Source organism: Bubalus bubalis, chromosome 8 (assembly GCF_019923935.1).
Source record: "Bubalus bubalis isolate 160015118507 breed Murrah chromosome 8, NDDB_SH_1, whole genome shotgun sequence".
NCBI lineage: Eukaryota > Metazoa > Chordata > Mammalia > Artiodactyla > Bovidae > Bubalus > Bubalus bubalis.
Genome location: NC_059164.1, coordinates 76,574,533 through 76,596,555, shown reverse-complemented (window position 1 = coordinate 76,596,555; position 22,023 = coordinate 76,574,533). Strand labels below are relative to the sequence as shown.

Genomic DNA, 22,023 nt, shown 5'->3' with positions numbered 1-22,023 from the left:
GGGACAAGGAGGCTGGAACATGTCAGGGCACCGGCTAGAGGTCACGGGCCACTGTGACTGCTGCCTAGGACACCCCGCCAAACCTGGCAGCTACTGGACACTGAGCCAGCGGGGGTCCAAGCCTCATATCAGGGTCAAGCCCCAACCTGGGGTCACTCCTGCACGAAGTGTGGAACACCCACCCCTTGTGGCTGAGGTCTTAGGGGAGAAGGGTGCCCACAGGGAAGGGGTGGACTGGGCCGGCTCTCAGGCTATGAGGTGTGGGAGTGTGTGTGTGGCCAGGCCCCAGGCAGCGACTTGTCTGTAGAATCACCCGCCTGAACATGCGGTGCAGGCGCAGCAGGAAGACACAGCTATGGGGTGCCCAAGCAGGAGCCCCTGCCCTCGGCTGCCTTCCTGTCCTCACCTGAGCAGCTGTGACCTCATGCCAGGTGTCCTGCACCAGCCAGAGACAGAGCCAACCCTCCCCCAGATGGGGGGATGCCAGACGTTGATGCTGCCCATCTCCGGAGATTGAGGAGAGCCGTAGCCTTCAGGGGGTGGCGGGTAGCTCCCACATCCTATCCTGTGTCCAGCTGTTGGTTCCACAGGGTGGGTGCTGCCCAGGCTCCATTTTCTCCAGGCTAAACCACATGTGTGGCGGGCTCACACCAACATCATCAAGCTGGGGCATGGGAGGCTCACTTATGGCCCAGACTCAAGTGACCATGGGGATACTGGGCACAGAGCCCTAAACAGGGCCAAGCTTTGTGCTCCAAGTCTCTTTCCCATGTGTGAAAAGGGTTAGGGAGTGTGTCTGGAGAGAGGCCACCGAAGGGAGGAAACCCCCACTGCTGGCCCCTCCCCCAGAAGCTAGCCCCTCCCCGCAGCCTGCCCTGCAGAAGCTGGGCACCTGGCCTGTCATCCTCCCTGCCTTTCCTGCTTCCCTCCTCCAGCCTCTTTCCAAGGCAACACTCAGCACCCCAGCAGTTGTCTCCCCTCTCCTCCCCAGGGGCTTCTTCCAAAGGGATGTGGGAGTCCATGGCTGCACATGAGAACAAGGACCCACTGTCCCCCAGGTGAGCCGCCCCGCTGGGCCCTGGGATTCCTCATTCAGGGTTCCCTCCTCTCCTTCCCACCTGTCTCTACTGCCTACATCATTGGATGGCACAGAGCTTTCTAGAATCTTCAGAGGCTCATGGACATCCACATCCCATTTCCTTCAGGCTCATGTTGATCACTACCCAGCATCAAGTCCTTAACTCACGTGTCCCAAAGTTGTGAGAGTCCAGCGGAACACAGCACGGGAACACAGGCGGGCAGCTCTTATGGTTCCAAGCTGCTGGGTCGGAATCTAACAGAATACCCTGGACATTGAGAGCAGCCAGTGGAGTCCACAGCAGAAACTCTGGCACTGTCCACAGTGCCCTCAGCCTGGGCACTTTGTGCCACCACCTACAGGATCCTCAGGGTCCCAGGAAGGGGGTGGGCAGGCCTGGGGGTGGGTGCACCAGGGCAGACAGAGGCCAGTTCAAGTGTAAGCGCCAGCATCTGCCGGTTTGAGCCCACTGCTGGTTTAGCCTGGAGGGAATGGGAGCCTGGGCAGCGCCTACCCTGCGGAGCCAACAGCTGGACACAGAACAGGACATGAAAGCTTCCCCCTCCCCCCGAAGGCTAGAGCTCTCCTCAAACCTCCCGAGATGTACGGAGTCAGCATCTGGCCTCCCCCCACCCAGGGGAGGGGTGGCTCTGTCTCTGGCTGGTGCAGGACCCCTGGCGTTTGGTCACAACCACTCAGATCAGCAACGGTGATGCTGGAGGCTCCAACCTCAGTTTCATCCCCTTTCTAGGCACAGGATGGAAGGCTGCAGAGGAGGACAGGTCTTTCAGGAAGGACATCGCCAGGCCAGGGTCTCGGCGGCTATTGCCTCCTGACAGGGCTCCCAGGCCTGGGACATATGGGACAAACCAGCCCGACTCCAGGGGCAGCGCAGCGTCCTGCAGCAGGGCCTGACCATCCGGTCACTGCCACCGGGTACAAGCTGGTTCAGGGGAAGGATGAAGTTCGCAGGGGAGCACGGTCTGAGACCCTGGTGGTTCCTCCACTCCAGGGCACAGGAGTACCTCGGGACCACTGCAACTAGAGCTTGCTGTTTACAGACCAGCTCTTGGGCTCTTCACAGGCCTGCAGAACTGCTCAGGGCCCTCGGCTGCTATTAACATCGCTCCCAACTTTCCGAAGGACCCTGGGAAGGCTGGAGGGTGGGGAGAGTGGGGCTGGGCCACCACCCAGGGGGACTGGCCCAGAGGCCTCAGCCATCCCAAGGCCTTCCCACCAGGCTTCTCAAGCCTTCAGCAGGCTGACATGCTTGAGCCCAGCCTGCTCACCCATGGAGTGCCTAGGGTCCTGGGGGCATCTCAACCTGCTCTGCACCCAGCACTGGGGGCCCCAGTAAAGTCTAGTCTCGCTGCAGCCCCTGGTGGCACCGGCAGGGCCATGAGGATGAAAAGAACGGCTGCCACTGTAGCTTCTTGTAGCAGATTTTGTTTCTAAAAGGCAGCCAGCAATTATCACACCAGCATCACCTGGCAGCCACACGGCCCAGCAAGGGCGCCTGTGCGCGTCCTGAGGCAGCTGCCACTGCCTCTCTGCAACAAAGAAAGGGCTCTCGAGGGGCATGAACAAGCTGCCAGGTGCCTGGGAGCTCGGCCGGCATCGTGCGGTTCCTCACCCCGGGGCACTGAGGCCTCTGAGCCAGCCATGTGGTCCTCAGAGTCCTCACTCCACCATCCCTCTGGTCTGGCCTTTCAGCGGCTCCTCCAGGGAGCAGAGGCGCCCTCTTCAGGCTCAGAGCCATCATTACCCAGCATGTTACCACTGCATTAAGACGTGGCATCTCATGATTGAGGCCCCGTGTGATGCACTGCCCTGAAGTCTGGTGAAACCAGGAGGGCCCCTAATGGCCTAGCTGTAGGCACCCCACCCTGCTCCTCCAGCCAAGTGGCGCTTCTCCCAGGCTCAGACCTGACCTGTCCCCCACTGGTGGCCTCAGCCCCCTGCAGGCAAGGAATTATTCAAACAAGCGGCCACGGCCCCCTGGGGGAACAAGTGGCACCCCACTGTCTCATCACCATGAAGCCTGCCTTGCAGAGTCTGCTGCTCACTGTCCCATGTGGCTTGTGTGACGTGAGTGGCCTCCCCGGGCTCTGAGCCTGTGTGGCGCAGCCTGCTGTCCACCTCAGCTCTCTGGGCTCTGTGTCCTGGGTTCGGTTGTGCCCATGATCCTATGGCGGGCTCCCGCCTTGACTAACAGGCAACAAAGAAGTGATCCGGCTATAAATGACTATCCTCTCATGTCCTCAGTTTTGTCAGCTGTAAAGTGGGACAGAAATCGGGTCCTCAAACCTGCGGGTGCCCCTTGAACCCCTGGAGGGAGCTCTTGGTGCATGTGGGTGGGCAGGGGTGGTAGGAAGGAGCTCTTCAGATATTGGGGGGATAACAGGAACAACCGATGAAACAACCTCCAGAGAGTCCGGGAGCTCAGGAACATTTCCCAATAACCCTGGACCAACCCCCCTTTTGGGGCTGGGCCACCTCCCACACTCCCTTGACCTTCTACAGCCCAATGGGGTGGGAACTGCTGCGGCCTGACTACACAGAGCATGTGTATCATCCAAGCCACCAGGCCCCAGAGGCCACGGGACCCAGGGTTCACAGGGACAGCCATGCCCCAGAATCAGACACACCCCAGAAGCATCAGCAGGGCCACAGAGCTGCCACTCTCGCCTCCTCACAGGTGAGGCCACCAAGAACACGGAGGGGGTGTCCCCGAGGACTCCTGCCCACAAAGCCTGGCCCCCACCCTTTTTCTTCTCCTCCTCTGCTTTCACCCAGTTTGGGGAAGTTTTGACTTAGCCTGTTTGGTTAACAAATTAATGACAAAGACCTGTTCTCTCAACAGTTCTGTTTAGCATTGCCTGATAAAACACAAAACGACCCGTTTGGGACTTCCCTGATCGTTCAGTGGTTAAGACTCCATGCTGCCATTGCAGGGTGCCACGGGTTTGATCCCTAGTTGGGAAACTAAAATCCCACTTGCTGCATGGTGTGCTCAAAAAAAAAAAAAAAAAACAGTTAAATCTTAATTTCAGATAAGCAACAAGTATTTTTTTTTAATATAAATATGTCCCAAGCGCAGGTAAACAGTTTTCTAATAGAAGCATGTCCCATGCAGTTTGGGACATATTTGTCTTCAAATATTTTTTATTGCCTATCTGAAATTCAAATTTTACTGCAAAATCTGGCCACCCTAGTCTGGTTCCCTCATTGCTCCCCCATCCTCCCAGTGGGATGGGAATGGGAGGGTCACCTCCCACAAGAGCCCCCAACCTTCCCTCTTACTCCCTACCCACCTGCACCAGGACACCTGCAACTCCACACAAACCCACGCCCTGACAACAGAATCTGGGAGAAATGGGTCTGTCCAGTTAAAGATTGACCCTGGGGCAAAGGGAGGGACCCCCACTCCTTTGCACCTTCTGGGTCCCTAGAGAAACCCCCTCCCATTGCCCAGGGTCCCCTGGAGCCCCTACTCCAGAGTAAGGTGCACCAAAGGCTGGCTGGGGGCCTAGGACATACTTATTCTAAAAAATCATTTTTTATTTGAAATTAGGACATTATACAGTGAGGCCCTGGCTGGGGCCCTGGGGCCCTGGGAGCTGCAAGGGAGGGGGCGGGGCTGCGGAATGGCCCCGTAAGGGTGCTCAGGTGAGGGAGGGGTGCTCGAGAGAGGGAGAGTGGGGAGGGGAAGGGAGGGAAGGGTAAGGGAGCGGGGAGAAGGGGAGGGGAGGGTGAGGAGGGGAGGGGAGAGGAGGGAAGGAAAGGGGGGAGGGCGCCCCAGCGCCCGCTGCGCATGCTCAGCCGCCCCTGCAATGCGGAGCCGGCGGCGCGTCCTCCAGTAACCCAGTTCCGCGAACTCCCGGCGCCCATTATCCTCTGTCTCGGGATGTCTTCCCGCTTGTGGGTCGTGGGGGCCGACAGGAAACCGGCAGCACGGGTTGCAGCAGGAAAGCAGGGGCCGGGGCAGGTTTGGCCAGGGGTGTAGGCTCAGCCCCAGAGCCCCTAGAGACCAGATAACTCCTCCGCATTACACCGCCGACAGGGGCGCTCCCCAAGGCAGAAGGGGCCATCGGGACCCTGCGAAGGGCATGACCCTACGTGAAGGTAGCTGGAGGTAAACCGAGCATCAGCCTGGGGTGAGGAGGAGGGTCAGAGGTGAGCCCCGATCTCATCGGTGGCCTCAGCCTTCTCACGGGTAGGGTGAGTCCCCCAGCTGTGCGGTGAGCACCCACTATGAGGTCAGCCTCCCACCTGGGAGGTCAGCCCTCACACCTGATCCCCCTGCGACCCTCGGCAGCTGGGTGAAAACTGGAGCTGCCAGCGTCCCAGGCTCTGCTCATCACAACCGTGGGTTCCTGGGCCACTCTGCTTCTGTAGGGTTCTGTTTCCTCTTCCGTGGCACAGGCCTCCGACCACTGACCTCGCGAAAATGCTGCTGAGGGTCAGGGCACAATACCCAGGGGCCTGAGCCCCTGCTCCGGTGCAGGCGTGTCCCTCCTTTCTTCCTCTAGGTCATCCGCTGACCGGGGTCATTTCTGGGACACCTGCTCGGGGCCAGTGAGTACTAAAAAGACACTTGGGGCCAGTGAGTACTAAAAGAGCTCGGCCCACAGGGTGTCCTCCAAATGGCCACCAAACGAGCCCTAAAGAGCAGCCACTTGGTGCTGACAAGGAGCAAGGGGAGGGGAGAGGGAGGCGGGAGCAACAAGAAGTGCCTGATGATGATCGTCTTACCCCCACCACCCCCGTCAATTAATTTTCCTCTAACTGCTTTTGTTAATGGTAGTTTAATAATCTCTTATTATTCAGTACATTCACAGACTCTGAATGTCTCACAATCCTCTATTTAATTAAGTATTAAATTTAAAAAATCTAACTCTTACTGCCTTTGGCACAAGCTGGATGTAATCTGCAGTGTCCTCGTGGCTCCAAGAACTGTCAGTTACCAGGTGGGACAGATTTTCTGTGTCCAGTGCCAGCATCGTCCTGCCGCTTTCTTTATCACTGGAAGCCTTGAAGGACTAAGCCAGTCTCCTCGGATCAGGAGTGGACCCCCCTCACTGCAGGGCTGGGTGAGGCCCCTCCACATTGCACGGAAAATGAAGCGGGCAGAAGAGGGGCTTCCCCTCCAACCTCTGAGTCTAATCTCTACTTCCCCACTCTCCCACTTGCCTAGAAGACTCCCTACCCATGGATCCCCTGCCCCCACCTTCCAGGACAACAGCTGGGGCAAGCATTTCTGAATGGCCTCTCTCGGAAGGGAGCGCTGTCTGGAGTCAGGACTCTCTGTGTGGATCAAGTCTGACCCTGCAGGATGCCGCAGGTGCAGGCTGCGAGGTGAACACCAGGACTCAGGGAGGAGCAGCGGGCTCCAGGCCTCCCCTCCTTGCTTCCTGACCACTCTCTGGCTTTGCCACAGAACTTCTCCTGGACTTGGACTTCCCAGATGCTCAGGTGTTTGGTGGCCAGGGATCTCCCTTGCAAACCCAACCCTGCAGCACACCTTCTTCTAGACTCTGCTCCACCCAGTCCCTGTCCCAGCTTCACACCTGGGAGACTAACCTGACTCCAGCATAGGCTGCACGTCGGCTCCTTCAAAATCCACTCACTCAAAGCATTCACTCATTCCAAAAGATTTATGGAGAGCTCACCACCTCTCAGGGCCTGGGTGGAGGGTAGGAGATACAATGGTGAACGAAACAGATGAAGTCCTGCCCACAAGGCCTGGCAGTGTGTGGGTGAGACAGCCATCAAATAAAAACAGGGTGCTTGGGTCCCAGATTCCTACTGGAGGCTCAAGGGAGACCCCTTTGAGGAAGTGTCATCAACAGGAGGTAAGCAGGTACAAAGTTCAGGAAAAGCATTTCTAGAAGGAAAGTGAAACTTGCTAGTCATTCAGTTGTGTCCAAGTCTTTGCCACTGCGTGGACTGTAGCCTGCCAGGCTCCTCTGTCCATGGAATTTCCCAGGCAAGAATAATGGAGTCGGTTGCCATGCCCTTCTCCAGGGGATCTTCCTGACCCAGGTATCAAACCTGGGTATCCTGCATTGCAGGCAGATTCTTTACTGTCTGAGCCTCAGAGAAGGCATGTGCAAAGGCCCTGGGGTATATAGAACCGGAAGAAGCCAGTGCCTGACCAGAGCTGCTGGGAGGGAGAGAGAAGACAGGGCCAAAGGCAGAGTTTCAGGCCAGGTGAGAACTTTGGGTTTTATGTAGCCAGCCCTCAAAAGGTAGTAAGAAGAGGGTGGGATGTTCATACATGTGTTTTCCCAGCCTCTGGGCTGGGAGCTGGGAAGGTGCAGAGATGAACTTCTGCATTTGCCCTCAAGGAGCAAATGATCAATGGAAAAATTTGTAAAGTGACTGCTTTCGGGCTTCTGGGTTTCTAAGCTGGTTGGGAGGACCCAGGGAGGCTTCCTGGAGGAGGAGTCCTAGAGCCTGCAGGCTGGGCAGGATAGTCTGGCAAGAAACGCGGAAGAAAGCAAAGGGTGTTCGGGCAGCACTGTGCTAGGCTGACTCCAAAGTACCTCACTCCTCTCTCCCTCACAATGCCCCTCTGGGGTAGCGATTAGATTTATCCCTATTTTACAACTGAGAAAACTGAGGTACAGGATGGCTAAGTAACACGGCCAAGGTCACACATTGAGGCAGTCAGGACCATGTGGCCAAGGCCACGTAGCAACCAAACCAAACCCATCAGCCAAACCCCACTGCTGGCCCACACTCAGCATGAAGATGAGGGTCAGGGGTCCAAGACCCTCTCCTTTTACCCCTCCAGCTGCCCATTCAGCTTGAAAAGGGTCTGGGGAGGATCAGAAGACCCTTGGGTTCCTGTACAGGGAGGTGGCTGGTTGGTTTTAGAATCCTTTTCCATTAGAGAAACATGCTGATCACTGTGGTAAAACGACGGGTAGTCTGGGATCTGCCACAAGATATGTGAGTGGAGGTGGAGCATGGGGAGGGTTACAGATGAAACAAAATTGCCCGAGCGTTGAAAACTGCTGTGTTGAAGCTGGGGGCTCATTCTGTCATTTTATCTATATTTGGGGGTGGTTGAAATTTTTCATGATAATGAGTTTAACAGGGTGGGGGGAACACCCAAGACCTTCACAGACCTGAGCAATGCAAGGGCCCAAGTGTGGAGGCAAAGCAGGAAGTGTCTTCACAGGGGAAGTGCTCCTGAGGGGACGTGACAGCAGGCGAGAGCTGGCTGCTCCAGTTCTAGACCAGCCCTGGCTAGCTGCCCTGCCTCCCACCACCCAACCCAAGCTGTGTCCAGCTGGAACACTGAGGCCGGAAGCAGGGCTGACGGAGCCCCAGGTCTGCACAGCCCCACAATGGTGCCGTGAGCCGGGATCTCTTTGGCCCAGCCTCTGGGACTCAAGGGCAGAGAGCAGGCTGGCTGTCAGGAAGCGGGCAGCAGGGCTGCTGCTGTAGGGGCAGAAGAAAGAGCAGGCGGTAATTGTGGAACACGGGAATTTCAGACTTCCACTGCTCTTGATCCTCAGTAAAGAATCTGCTTGCAATGCAGGAGACCCAGGTTCAATCCCTGGGTTGGGAAGATCCCTTGGAGTAGGAAATGGCAACCCACTCCAGTGTTCTTGCCTGGAAAATCCCATGGACAGAGGAGCCTGGCAGGCTACAGTCCATGGGGTCGCAAAGAGTCGGACATGATTCAGTGACTAACACTTTCACTTTAAGGGTATAAACAGTGCACTGTGAATATACTTGAAAGGAGCTGCCGGATTCCACAGAAACATACTCATACTCAAGTGGTTTTCTGCTTGAGCCTCACAAACTCCTATTCATCCTTCATGACCCATCCAATCTCCTGTGCTCTTCCCTGGGCTCCCACCCCGAAGATGGGGCTGGAGTGGTTTGTTTGGATGTGTTTGCTCATCACCCTGTCCTCAGTACCAGGCACGTGGGAGGCGCTGGTTAAAGCTGGCGAATGAGTGAAGGTCTCCCTCAACAGTCCAGGGGGCACCTGAAGGTGGGCTCTCTTGCCTCCTGTGGCCTGGCACAAGCCTAGGGAATGAAGCAGAGTGCTCCTCCTGCTTTAGAAACTCAACGTGTGCGGACACAGCTCCCAAACACGTGTGACAACGGTATCTGACCAGTGCCGCCCACCCAGTGTCAGGGAACACAGAAGCAGCCCTGCATCTGGCAGTACAGTACACAAAGCAAACGCTTGGTAAATATTAGCCTTCGTGTTATTGCTGTTATCAGTCTAGCTGCAGGATCTGAGCCTTCCTACCGCACACGCCCCAGGGCTGCACTGGCTCCAAGACCTCCTGTCTGCACAGTGCCCTGTGTCACCCGTCCCCTCCTAACAGCAGCAGCAAAAATGAGGACGCAGGACTGACCCCACTGTGCACAACCAGCTTCTCAAATGGGCTGGGACCGGAGTGCCTGCCCCTGGAAACACTCAGCCCCGAAGGCCTGGTACACAGCGGGCGCCCAAACACCCACACACGGCTCAGCGAACCACACAGCAGGCTCAGCCGCTCGCCCCCGCAGGCTGCTGGGCTAGAAGCTACAGACCCCACAGACGGAGGCGTTCTCTGCACCAACCGCAGGGCGGGATGTGGGCCAGGACTGCCGACAGTCAGGGCCTCTTGGAGGAGAAGGAGCCTCTCAATTAGATTTGTGTCTGGATGCTAACCAGATCGTAGGCGTGCATGGGAGGAGGTGGGAGAGGGCTTAACTCAGCACTGTCTGCCCAGGGCTCATCCGGCCCCTCTTGTCTAATCCTCGGTTAGAGATCTGTGGGATCCCCACAGCACTGGGGGGTGGCAGGTCCCACCAGACTTCTTCCCTGGTTCTCCGCCTTTGTCCCCTCACCTCTGTGCTCTGAATTCATCTGCTCGGGGAGGCACCTCCACCATGGCCTTGTCACACTCACTCACCGCATGTCATCCCCTCCCCCCACATCTTGCCCCACCCCCACCACATGGAACACCACTGGATCAGGGGTCTGTCTGTCTGCCCAGAACAGGCTGTCCCCCAGCAAGGGCCTGGAAAGTGCCAGATGGGGTGAGGCCACATGCCCAGGGCCAGCTCGTGGCCAGCATCACATCCATCCCTGCAGGTACCCCCCACCAGCCCTCCCAGGACAGTCAGATGAGTCCCCATGTGCATCCCTGGGTCCAGAAGACTGGCAGGGTCCAAGTCAGGAAACATGCCATTCAGGTGGCCCTTCAAGCATCCAAAGTCTTCAGGTCCCTATGTCCTCCTCTGGCCCATATTCTTGGGCAGATGACACTATCTGACCACGTCAGCCACCTGGTTGCATGGCTCTCCCCTCCAGCCCTGGGGAGAAGAGACGGGGGTTCCATGAGTCCCTAAATGAGAGCAAGAGTGCAATTCCAGGTGTGAGGGTGTGTGGGTGCCTCTTGCTCCCGGCCCCGCGCAGCCGCGAGCCCTGTTCACACCCCACTGCAGCCACGAATCCCGCTCCGATTGTGTCGCCAGGAGCCACAGGCCACTCCCCGTCCTCCAGCACAGGCTCCCCCTGCCCCCGGCTCCCACCAGCCAACACAGCCATTCTCTCCCTACCTCTGGCTGACAGCTTCTTGGTGTTGATGATCTTGGCCGCATACTCATGGCCGGTGCAGAGCTTGACACAGCGACGGACCACAGAAAAAGCCCCCCTAAGGGAGAAACAAGGAAACAGAGGCAATTAATCCCCCCAGTGAACACCCAGCATTCAGTCATGATGCCCGGCCTCGGGCAGAGATCTGTATGGGGAAGGGGTGTGTTAGCTGGTGTCAATGTTAGTTGCTCAGTCGTGTCTGACTCTTTGTGACCCCATGGGCTATAGCCTGCCAGACTTCTCAATCTGTGAAATTCTCCAGGCAAGAATACTGGAGTGGTAAGTCATTCTCTTTCTCCAGGGGACCTTTCAACACAGGGATCAAACCCAGGTCTCCCACACTGCAAGCAGATTCTTTACCATCTGAGCCACCAGGGAAGCCCCAAGAATACTGGAATGGGTATCCATTCCCTTTTCCAGGGGATCTTCCTGACCCAGGGATCAAACCAGGGTCTCCTGCATTGCAGGCAGATTCTTTACCATCTGAGCCACCAAGGAAGCCCTAAGGAAGGGGCACCCCTCCCCAAAAGACTTCCAGCCTCCTGGCACCACCCTTCGTGCCAGCCCCACAGGGGCCTCTTTCCCAGCAGCTCGCAGATCCCAGTTGACTGGCACACTCAGCTCCTGTGAGACCCCTGGCCTCAGCATCCTTGCGGACCAGCAGGACTGAGGGCCTGTCTGGGGGCCTCTCAGTGAGCACCGTCCTTCACTCTATGCCAAGTCCTCGAGACCCAGGGTCCTCCCAGAGCAATGAATGCTGGCCCAGCTCCAGACAGTGGAATAGGGAGGTGCAGCCTGTGGGGACTCACTGAAGGTTCTGGAGGGAGGGAGAAGCATCACATAATTACGCTGCAAAGCTGGAGGTGAAGGTCCCTCCCCCAGATCCTCCACCGCCACTACACAGCAGAGGCAGCCAGTCCCACAGCGGAGGAGACATTTACCTGCCCACAGCATCAGTGCTTCTGAGAGGAGCAGAGACCAGCCTGGAGGGCTGGGAGAAGGAAACCTGAAAGGTGGGGTGACCGCTGCCGAGGTCATTGAGAGGTTCTGCATGTGACTCCCCAAACAATGACCCTTGAGAGGAGGATGGTGTGCAGGAGGTGGCAGAGCAAGCCAGAGCCCCGAGAGCAGGCCCATGAGGGTCCTGGGGCCGGCGGGGAGCACAGGCCAGAGGGAGCCTGGGGTCCATCAGAAGATCCTCCACGGTATTCGACTTGTCACCACCGTTGGTTTAATTTGATTTGAGATCATTTTCGAAGAACATTAGACCCAGCATGTATGAGACAAAGCCAGAACAGGAAACATCTGGGGAAGGGTCCAGACTGGAGGCTGCCACGGGAGGTGGGCACAAAGGCTGAACACATGAACCAGTGGGGCGGGGGACACCCCTGACCACAGGCCCCTTCTCTGTCTTCCCTCCCCAGAGACCCTGCAGGCACAGCCCCCATTGGAACCCAGCACCCCCCCGCCCCTGCTGCCCACAGAGCCTGAGAAGCCCACCAGCTGCTTTAGCCCCGGCTCCAGGTGATGGGAAAGCAACGTCTTAAATACAGAACACATTTCTGCTATAATCCTTTTTGGGATAAAACTTGGGGGCTTTCCCTGGTGGTCCAGTGGTTAGGATTCTGCCCTTCCAACGCAGGGGGTGCAGGTTCAATCTCTGGTCTGGGAAGCTCCCACATGCCACAGAGAAACTAAGCCTGTGTGCCACAACTATTGAGCCTGTGCTCTAGAGCCCAGGAGCCACAACTACTGAAGCCCTCACGCCCTAGAGCCCATGCTCTGCAGCAAGAGAAGCCACCGCAGTGAGAAGCCCGCGCACCACAATGAACACTCAGCACAGTCAAAAATAAATATATGAATTTTTTTTAAGTCTAACTTACCTTTAAAAAATAGCAATAAGAATAATAAAATTTAAAAAAAAAAAACTTCATTAAGATGGACTATTCACTTCCTTGGGAAAAAAGTAAATATTACACTAGATCTAATTGAACATTTTCTTAACATCCCAGGTCTTTATGATCAATAGGTGTGCTTAGAGCTATATTTTTGCTTCTTCAAAGTCAGAACTTGGGAGACAGCATGTTGAGGCTTCAAGCAGGTCTGGGTTTGAACCCTGCTCTGTCTCTTCCTGGCTGCACCCTCTGAGCCTGTTTCCCCACCCACCCAAGGAGCAGCAAAGGCTCACGGGGCCACTGCAAAAGCTGAGCCAGGCCCCCAGCTGTCTGCCTGAGGCTGCTTTGGCCTCCTCCTCACCAGCCCGGCCTATCCCTGGTCCTCCCATCCACTTCCTGCCCAGGAGAGTGGAGGGTATCAGGTGTACAGGGCTGAGCTGCCACCTTTATGCTCTGGCCCCCAAAGGGCACGGACACCCAAGCACCGGCTCACAGGCCTCCATGGAATAGTCAGGGCTTCCAGTGCCAGAATCCAATCCCCACTGATGTTGGAAGTTCCAAACAGCCAGAGGGCTGCTCACAAGCCTGGTGGGCGCCGGGTGAGGCACCATGGGGCCCAAAGGTGAGCTCGTCCCTGGAGTAAGGAGGGGCCTACAGGGCCTGTCCACCTGCTGCTGTCCAGCCAGGGTAAGTACAGGACCAAGGGACAGTGAGCCGGGAATCCTCCCGGGTACACGGCAGGATGTGCCTAAAGTGAACAAGAGGAACAGCCAGATGGACCATCCCAGACAAGCTGCCCTGCTGCCCCATGTCCTTCTGGGTCAGACTCCACTGTCTCTTCTGCAGGGGGCTCTGGGTGAGTGATGGCAAGTGTCTGAGATGAGGGCAGGGCCAGGCAGGCAGGAGCCAGTCTCTGGAGGAACCAGGAACGTGGCAGGCAAGCTCCCGGCATCCAGCAAGCGCTCAATAACGGACCTTATAGGTGGCACTCAGGCTGGAGAACAGACTGCTCTTGGACACAGGTCTTTCTCTCCCAGAGTCCTGCCTGCTGGGAGAGGGGCACCTCTGGAAGCCCCTATGGGGTAGGGTTTCTCCTGCTCCAGTGACCCAGCTTGAAAAAAGTTTCTAGAAAAAGATGCCCTACCCTCCCCCAAGTCTGGTCACCCCACCCTGGTCTTCCTGGTCACCCAAACCTGCACCCCAGTGCCCATTAACTCTGAGGGAGGACCTGGGCCAGCTGAGGCTGTGCCTGGAGCAGGGGGGAGCAGCCGGAACCCTAGGGAGCCCTCGGAGCTCAGTCTTCCAGCTCAAGACCCATGGAAGTTTCCCTGAAAGCTTGGTCAGGTGCCTGACAAAGCTGACAAGCTAGAGGACTCTCCATGGCTTAACTACCTGAAGTGAGGGCACAGAGAAGCAGTTTGGCCCCCGATGACCACCACTCCTTAGGCCAGTCTCCCCCACCTCCCCTCTCCCATCCTTGAAGCCAGCTTCTCGGCCACCACCGTTTCCAGTCTCCTTCTGCCCCCTCCCCAGGCATCCACGCCCTTTCCAGCGGCTCTGCCAGTTGCTTGATGTGGATCACAAGCAGGCTCCCCAGAAGAGCTGATGCTAAGAAGCATGTGCAGTGAGGACCACGGGCCAGGCCCCTGACATCTCGAACATCACAGACACTAGTCAGGCGAGCACCTGCGCCATTCTCCCTCGAAATCTGCAGCATCTACCCACCTGAAACTTAGAATTACTGAGACAATGACAGGGACAAGAACCCAGGGCTGTATCCTAAAGCATAACCCCGCTGCCGCCAGGCAAACTTCTATGCATCCTTCAAGACCCAGTTCAATACCTCCTCTTGGAAATCCTCCCCAGTTGCCACAGGAAGTCAGCTCGGTCTCCTCCAGACACTGTACTCTACATGTCTTGGCTCACTTTGCCCACTCTATTATAATAATTTATCTGTTTCTGGTTCTCCACTGTGGCTCTCCATAGACAATCAAGATGCTGGGGACAGGCAGAGGGTCCAGACTGTGATGGGAGAGTAAGGACTGACCTCCAAGCACCATGAGCGGAAGTGAGTGGGCCTGTGGGACAAGAAGGGGCAGCCTTCTGGGAAAACAGGGACTGACTGGGAGGGGTCAGACTCTAGGGAACAGGCCAGCAGGGGAGGGTGAGCGCCCAAACCCTCCCTGAATGGGGAGGGGGCATCTGGTGGGGTGAACGAGTGTCTGTGGGAGGGTGGGGAGCGCCTGTAGGTGGAGAATGACTCCTGCGAGGCTGAGGCCATGGGGCCCTTGATCAAAGCAGAGGGCCACCGATGTACCAGGAGCCTAGCAGACCCCCACCCTGCCCACAGGGGGTCTGGGATGCAGACGCAGGGCACAGACCAGGCAGGTGGTGGGGCAACAGGTCCCTGGACTGCGTCTGGATAGGCTGCCTGATGCTCCAGTCGTCCATGAATGGCACGGCAGGTGGCGGCCAGCTGCAGGGTTGGAAACGCCACTTGGGGCACAGCTTGTGGGGGAGAAGCCAGAAAGGTGGGGGTCTGGGTGTGGGTGAAGTTCAGGGAGAAGGCGTGGTGGGGGCTCCCCTGAACCTCGAGGTCACCATGTGATGCCCGGTGGGGCACCTGCTGCTGCACTCAGGTTTAAAGTTATTTGAAGAATGTGATCAGATCAGGAGCCTCCTGGGCACCAAGTGGGGACTCTTAAGAATCAAGTAAAGCTAATAAAAGACAGAAAACACTTTTTCATAAAGCCATTTATAGAACGTCTACTGAGGAACCACAACAGCAGAGAGGCTGGCCAGGGGACGGGGGGTGGGGGTGGGGGAATGAACCCCGGAGCTGCCTGGGGTCTGGTCAGCTGCACATGGGTGCCCAGCACTGCTGAGGCCATGCCAGCCCATGGTGGCACTTGAGGGTCACTCTCCTGCACACTGGACAGAAGCAGCAAGCCAGCAAGTGGCTCCCAGCCCCATTTACTCTCTCATTCCTCCCGTCCAACCTGAGGGTATGCCCCTGACCCTGCCTCTCACCTGTCTGGGACACAGACAGCCCACTGGCCCTTGGGGGCAGGGTCCGGACTGGGTTTCCACCTGCAGGGCTCTTAGCTTCTCCCATGCCTGACCGCCTGCTGCCACCTGGAACTTGCCCTTGACATGGATTACCTGCTGTCCCCATGGCACTTGCTTTGGGGACCTGCCCCTCCCTGCTCTGCTGGCCAAGCCCAGTGGACCAGCCTACCTTCTGCCCACTGAGCTGAGCTGGTGTTGGTGGGAAAGGCTGATGGGCAGGAGGGTCTGGTCTTGCCCTGTCCCCACAGTGGGGCTGCAGAACAGGGAAGCGCTGACAATGGACGTCACTTCGGGACCCTGCATACTGGGCCTGGGGCTTCCTCATGCAGGATGTGTGGAGGCCCTGGCGCAGAGCAGGCATCAGACTCATGTAACCGGGGAACCCCTGCTTCTGCTTCTCCACGGCTGCTCGGCACTTCCACTGCCTCCTTTCTGGCGTAGCATTTCCTCTCTCCACCACCCCCATCCCTGTGGTCCATTGGAGGACAGGGCCCCTGCACCTGACTCTGGCTCTCTGCCCTGTCCTGGCCTCGCAGGTACTGGCCTGGCTGCCAACAGGGCTGACACGGCCCTGTTGTAGACACACCTGGTAGCTGAACAACCTGGGAAATCCCCATCCGCACTCTGCTAACTTGGATGTTTGGGGGCAGGAATTCTTGACAACCAGCCAGAGCCAAGGGCCCACATCATATGTGGACCAGTCCATGGGTTTCTTAAATTGTAGGGCCAAAAACAGCCAGAAGTGCTGAGTAAAAGAACCAAACCCTTGTTGTTCTGTTTTGTAAAGGCTTCCACACAAGTGAGAGGCTGGGATGTCCTCTCAGTGAAAATCGCCATCCTGGCCCCCCGACTTCCCAGGCAGATCCACAAAAGATCTTTCTGGAATGGGCTAAGCAGGCGGCAGATGCACTCGGCTGGTCCAACAGTTTTATTTCCCATGTAAATTAACAAACGGGTGTTCTTTTAAAGCAGCCTGATCACCCAGCCTGGGCCGCCCCAGTGGGCTCAGCTCAGAAGGGTCTGGGCCAGGGCTCAGGCGGGGAGGCTGAACAGTCCAGCAGATGCGCTCACTCACCACACCAGGCCCTCCGCTTGCCTGGATTTGTGAATTTCAACTAAATCAAGCTGCTGCTTATTTGTGTGGTAGCAAAAAAATTTTTTTCTACCTTTGATTAAAATGACGGGGGAGGTCCGTTTATATTTGTAATCTGGACCTAAGCAATTTGGTAGAAAATAGGGACTTGTACATGAAATTGTTGTGGGGGCTTTTTCTTGCTTATAATAATAATTTTAAAAACAGAATCCATGCTCGAGGCAGAAAACGGAGTAACCAAGGTGGTTTCAATAGAGCGAGTTGAAGCCGCCTCCACCTTCGGAACCCATTGCTAGAGTCCCACGATGCTCTGATGTGTCTCGGTGAGGTCTACGCCACAGGAAGGCTTTCCTCACCAACACTCAGGAATCTCTTGCTGTTTATATTCTGCTTCTTCCTCTTACTACTTCCCCACCCTGCAAACGGCTCTACCACAGTACCAACTGGCCGTTACATACTGCTGTACTGGTGGGCACCAGGGGGGTATGTGACCCTCCCTGGCTCCCTGGCCTCAGGGTTGGGCAGATGAGGAGAGCGTGCTGGCTCTGACAGGACTTGGGCAAATGTGTGCCGTGCCGGGCAGGGGCAGGAGGGCCCAGTACAGGGGTAATGTCCAGGCCGCAGGCCCATGAGGGCTGTCCGTCGTCGACGGCCCATGGAGCTCAGGGAACCATGTCGCCCTCCTGCCCTGAACCCAGAACATCCTGGGTTTCAGAAACAGGACCTGAAGTAGCCAAACTAGAAACCGATGCTAAACAACATTTAATTTTGTTTGTGAACACCCAAATCACTGTGGTCTCTGTGGCCTCTCAGTGTGCCTTTTATCAGCGGGTGAGTTCCGGCTTCGTGTTTGGCCTTTTATATTTAACATCACTTCACACACAGTTCCCATTCCCTGACCTAGATCATATATGTGTCATCTTCATAGTAGAGAACATTCCTTCCACGGATAGCCAAGCACTTCCTCGATTGGCAGGCACTTGGGATGTTTCCAATTTCCCTTCTCGTAAATGCCTGCCGTAAACATCTTGGTTATTTCTGTAGAGTTGATTTCCAGAGGCACAATCGCTGGGTGATTTACAACCATACCAGCGATGAAAATGCCAGCTCTTGCCACTGCCCCACTGTCCATCCCTGGCCTTTCCAAGGTCCTTCTCTGGAATCCCGGCAGCTCCTCGGCCCCAACCTCTGAGCTTGGGCTGGAAACTCAAGTCATAAGTCATCCATGCAGTGCTAGTGAACTGGGGTCACCACAACATGGTACCCAGGCTGGGCAGCAGAAACCCCAGATGACTGTCTCACAGTTAGGAGGCCAGAAGTCCAAGACCAAGGTGCTGGCAGGGTCAGTTCCTTCTGAGGCTGTGGGAGACTGCTCTAGGCCTCTCGTCAGCTTCTGGGGCTTCACGGGGGATCCTGGGCTTGCAGAAGCATCACCCCCATCTCCATCTTCATGTTCATATGGCATTCTCCCTGTGTGTCTCCCTGTGCCCAAATTTCCCCTTTTTATAAGGGCACACAGAAAGGGGGGTGGGACTTCCCTAGTGGTAAAGAATCTGCCTGCCAATGCAGGAGACACGGGTTCGATTCCTGATCCAGGAAGATTCCACATGCTGCGGAGCAACTGAGTTCAGCTGAGCAACTGAGCACCACAACTACTGAGCCTGTGCTGTGGAACCCGAGAACCGCAACTACTGAGCCCATGTGCTGTAATTATTGAAGCCTGCACTCCCTAGAGCCCATGCTCCACAACAAGAGAAGCCCATGCATCGTAACTAGAGAATAGCCCATGAAGCAATGAAGACCCAGCCAAAATAAATAAATAAAAAATAAGGACACAGTTGTACTGGATGAAAGCCCATCATCCACTTCACCATAACTAATTACATCTACAACCACCTTATTTCCAAATAAGGTCATATTCTCAGGTACTGGGGTTAGGACTCCACATCTGAATTTTAAGAAGACACAGTTCAACCCACAGCACATGCTGACCCTCCATTCTGCCTTAGGGAGTCGGAGTCTGCCCCTGTGTGTACCAGGCAAACATGTCCCAAATTACCATCCTCAAATATTAATTCCACAGGATACTAACAGATATTAGGTACAAAGGGGGGCTCTGTGGGCAAATACGTTTAGAAACCAGTACGTTAAACAGTGTCTTCCTCCCTCCCTCCCTCCCTTCCTCCCCTTCTTTTCTGTTGCAGGACTTCTGCACTGTGAATTTCCCACTAGTGAGTGTGAAGTGCAGCCTTTCTCTAACTTCTTTGATCAGAGCAATCTTTACCCAAAGAAATCTCAAGAGGGCCAAGAGAGGGTAGGGCAGGGAGGTCTTCCAGTCTGCAGCTGCAGCACCAAATGGACCCATCGACAAACAAATGGCGAGAGGAGGACAGAAACGCCCCCTGAGGACGCCGCATCTCAGATGGAGAAAACCCACGCGGGGCCTCCTCTTCCCTCTGCCCCTCTGAACAGAGCACCCAGGCTACAGCGGCCGCCCCTCCCCGAGGATGCCCCCTCCCCAACCACACAGGCATCGAGGGCCCCACCACGGCCCTCCTCCCGGACACCCTGGGGAGTGGAGTTTCAGGTGGATGAGCCAGGAATGTCACTTCAGAGAGGACGTTTTCTTCACATTTCTGACGATGCTGAGAGCAGATGGAACACTCCGTGAGCAGAGAAGGTGCTGTGTCCTGACCACAGAAGACTTATGACAAGATGCACCCTACAGCCTAAGGAGGTTTAGATGTAAATGACCACGAAGGGTAACCCTTTCATGTTTCTTTGGCATTAATGTCATCATCGTTAGGCTATACAGTCACATCAAGTTTATGAGTCCCACACAGATGAGTATAACTCAACTTTGACACGTGTCCATGACACTGCATTCCTCTTAAACCCTCAGGCCTCACACTTCACACTGTCACCCTCAATACTAGCCAGACCCACCCACCACCACCCCTGCCATAGCCGGGGTCCTCAGGGCCCAGTTCCACCGGGTATAGACATCCTTGAGAAGCTTCCAGGAGGACTCAAGGCAGCAAAGCCAGTGGAAACAAGATGGTGGGCACCAGCCCAGGGAACGTGGTAGGGTCTGAAGGGAGTGGGAAGCACTGAGATTACTGAATGGGTACAGAGTTATTGTTTGGGGTAATGAAAAAGTTCTGAAAATGGGTACTGGTGATGGTTATACAACACTGTGAAGAGACTCAATACCACTAAACTCTACATTTGTTGTTGTTGAGTCACTGAGTTGTGTCTGACTCTTTATTACCCCATGGACTACAGAATGCCAGGCTTCCCTGTCCTTCACTATCTCCCGGAGTTTGCTCAAATTCATGTACATTGAGTCCGCAATGCTATCTAACCATCTCATCCTCTGCCACCCTCTTCTCCTTTTGCCTACAATCCTTCCCAGCATCAGGGTCTTTTCCAATTAATTGGCTCTTTGCATCAGGAGGTCAAAGTATTGGAGTTTCAGCATCCGTCCTGACAACAAATATTCAGGGTTGATTTCCTTTAGGATGGACTGGTTGGATCTCCTTGCAGTCCAAGGGACTCTCAAGAGTCTTCTCCAGCACCACAGTTTGAAAGCATCAACTCTTTGGTGCTCAGCCTTCTTTATGGTCCCACTTGCACATCTATACATGACTACTAGAAAAACTATAGCTCTGACTATACATACCTTTGTCAGCAAAGTTACATCTTTGCTTTTTAATATGCTATCTAGGTTTGTCATGGCTTTTCTTCCAAGGAGCAAGCGTCTTTTATTTTTATGGCTGCAGTCATTGCCCGCAGTGATTTTGGAGTCCAGAAAAATAAAATCTGTCACTACTTCTACTTTTTCCCCTTCTATTTGCCATAAAGTGATGGGATCGGATGCCATAATCTTAGTTTTCTGAATGTTGAGTTTTAAGCCAGCTTTTTCACTCTCTTCTTTCACCCTCATTAGGAGGGTCTTTAGTTCCTCTTTGTCTTCTGCTATTAGGTGGTATCATCTGCATATCTGAGACTGTTTCATTATAATACACCAATCCTATCAGATTAGAGCCCCATCATTATGACCTCTTTTAACCTTAATTATCTCCTAAAGAACCTATCTCCAAATACAGCCATATAGAGGGTAGGGCTTCAACCTATGAATTTGGGAGGACACACAGTTCAGTCTACCACAAGCATTTATCAAAAAAATCTTCAACTAACATCATAGTTTTGGTGAGAAAGTAGATGAATTTGAAATAAAAAATGCAATATTATTCACATTATCACCAAAAAATAAAATACTTAGGTATAACTCTACAAAATATGATGAATGAAATATACTATACTGATGAATGAAATAAAAGAAGTAAATGAAAGGAGAGATATCCCATGTTCATGAAAAGGAAGATTGATGTCAGAATGTCTGTTCTTTCCAAGTTGATCTATAGATTCAATGTAATCCTAACCAGAATTGCAGGAAGTTATTTTATGGCTATTGACAAACAAATTCTAAAGTTTATATGGAGAGGCAAAAATCACTTCTCAACCTTTTGGTTCAGATCAAGTGTAGCAGACAGAAAGGCAAAAGACCCAGAATAGCCAACATAATATTGATGAGAGAAGAACAAATGTAGAGGATTTATACTGTCCGACTTCAAGACTATAAAGCTATGGGAATTAAGACAGTGTGATTTGGTAAAAGAATAGACAGTAGATCAATGGAACAGAACAGACAGCCTAGAAGTAGGCCCACACAAACATAGTAAACAAATTTTTGACAAAGAAATAAAGGCAATTCAAAGAAGAAAAGACTGTCTTTTCAAAAAATGAAGTTTGCTATGGACTGAATATTTGTTTGTGCCCATCCCCCACCACCAAATTCATATGTTGAAATCCTAAGCCCAGTGGGATGGCATTAGGAAGCGAGGCCTCTGGGAGGTGATGAGGTCATGACAGCAGAGCCCTCATTAACAAGACTAATGCTTTATAAAAAAGACTCCAGATAAATCTTTCTACCCCTTCTGACACAGGATAAAGATGACCATCTAGGGAGCAAGTTCTCACCAGACTCTGAATCTGCCAGAGCCGGGATCTTGGATTTCCAGTTCCTAGAACTGTAAGAAATAAATGTGTGTTGTTTATAAGCCACCCAGTTTATGGATGCTGTAGCCAGGCTATAGCAACCTGAACAATCTGAAACAGTACTGGAGCTAGTGAACATCCAGATGCAAAAAAACTAATCTAGACACAGACCTCACGCCTTTCACAAAAAGTAACTCAAAATGGATCACAG

The 22,023-nt window shown here is 54.5% G+C and overlaps 1 protein-coding gene across 18 annotated transcripts in view; it reads right to left on the bottom strand.

Annotated features, from left to right (window-relative positions):
* The window catches only part of CAMK2B (calcium/calmodulin dependent protein kinase II beta), a 91,393-nt gene that overhangs the window by 47,210 nt on the left and 22,160 nt on the right, over window positions 1-22,023 (bottom strand). For all 18 annotated transcript variants that reach the window (XM_025291348.3, XM_044946791.2, XM_025291350.3 and 15 more), the window contains exon 2: window positions 10,658-10,752. In XM_025291348.3, the coding sequence (XP_025147133.1) occupies window positions 10,658-10,752 (95 nt within the window). The remainder of the gene's footprint in view (window positions 1-10,657; window positions 10,753-22,023) is intronic.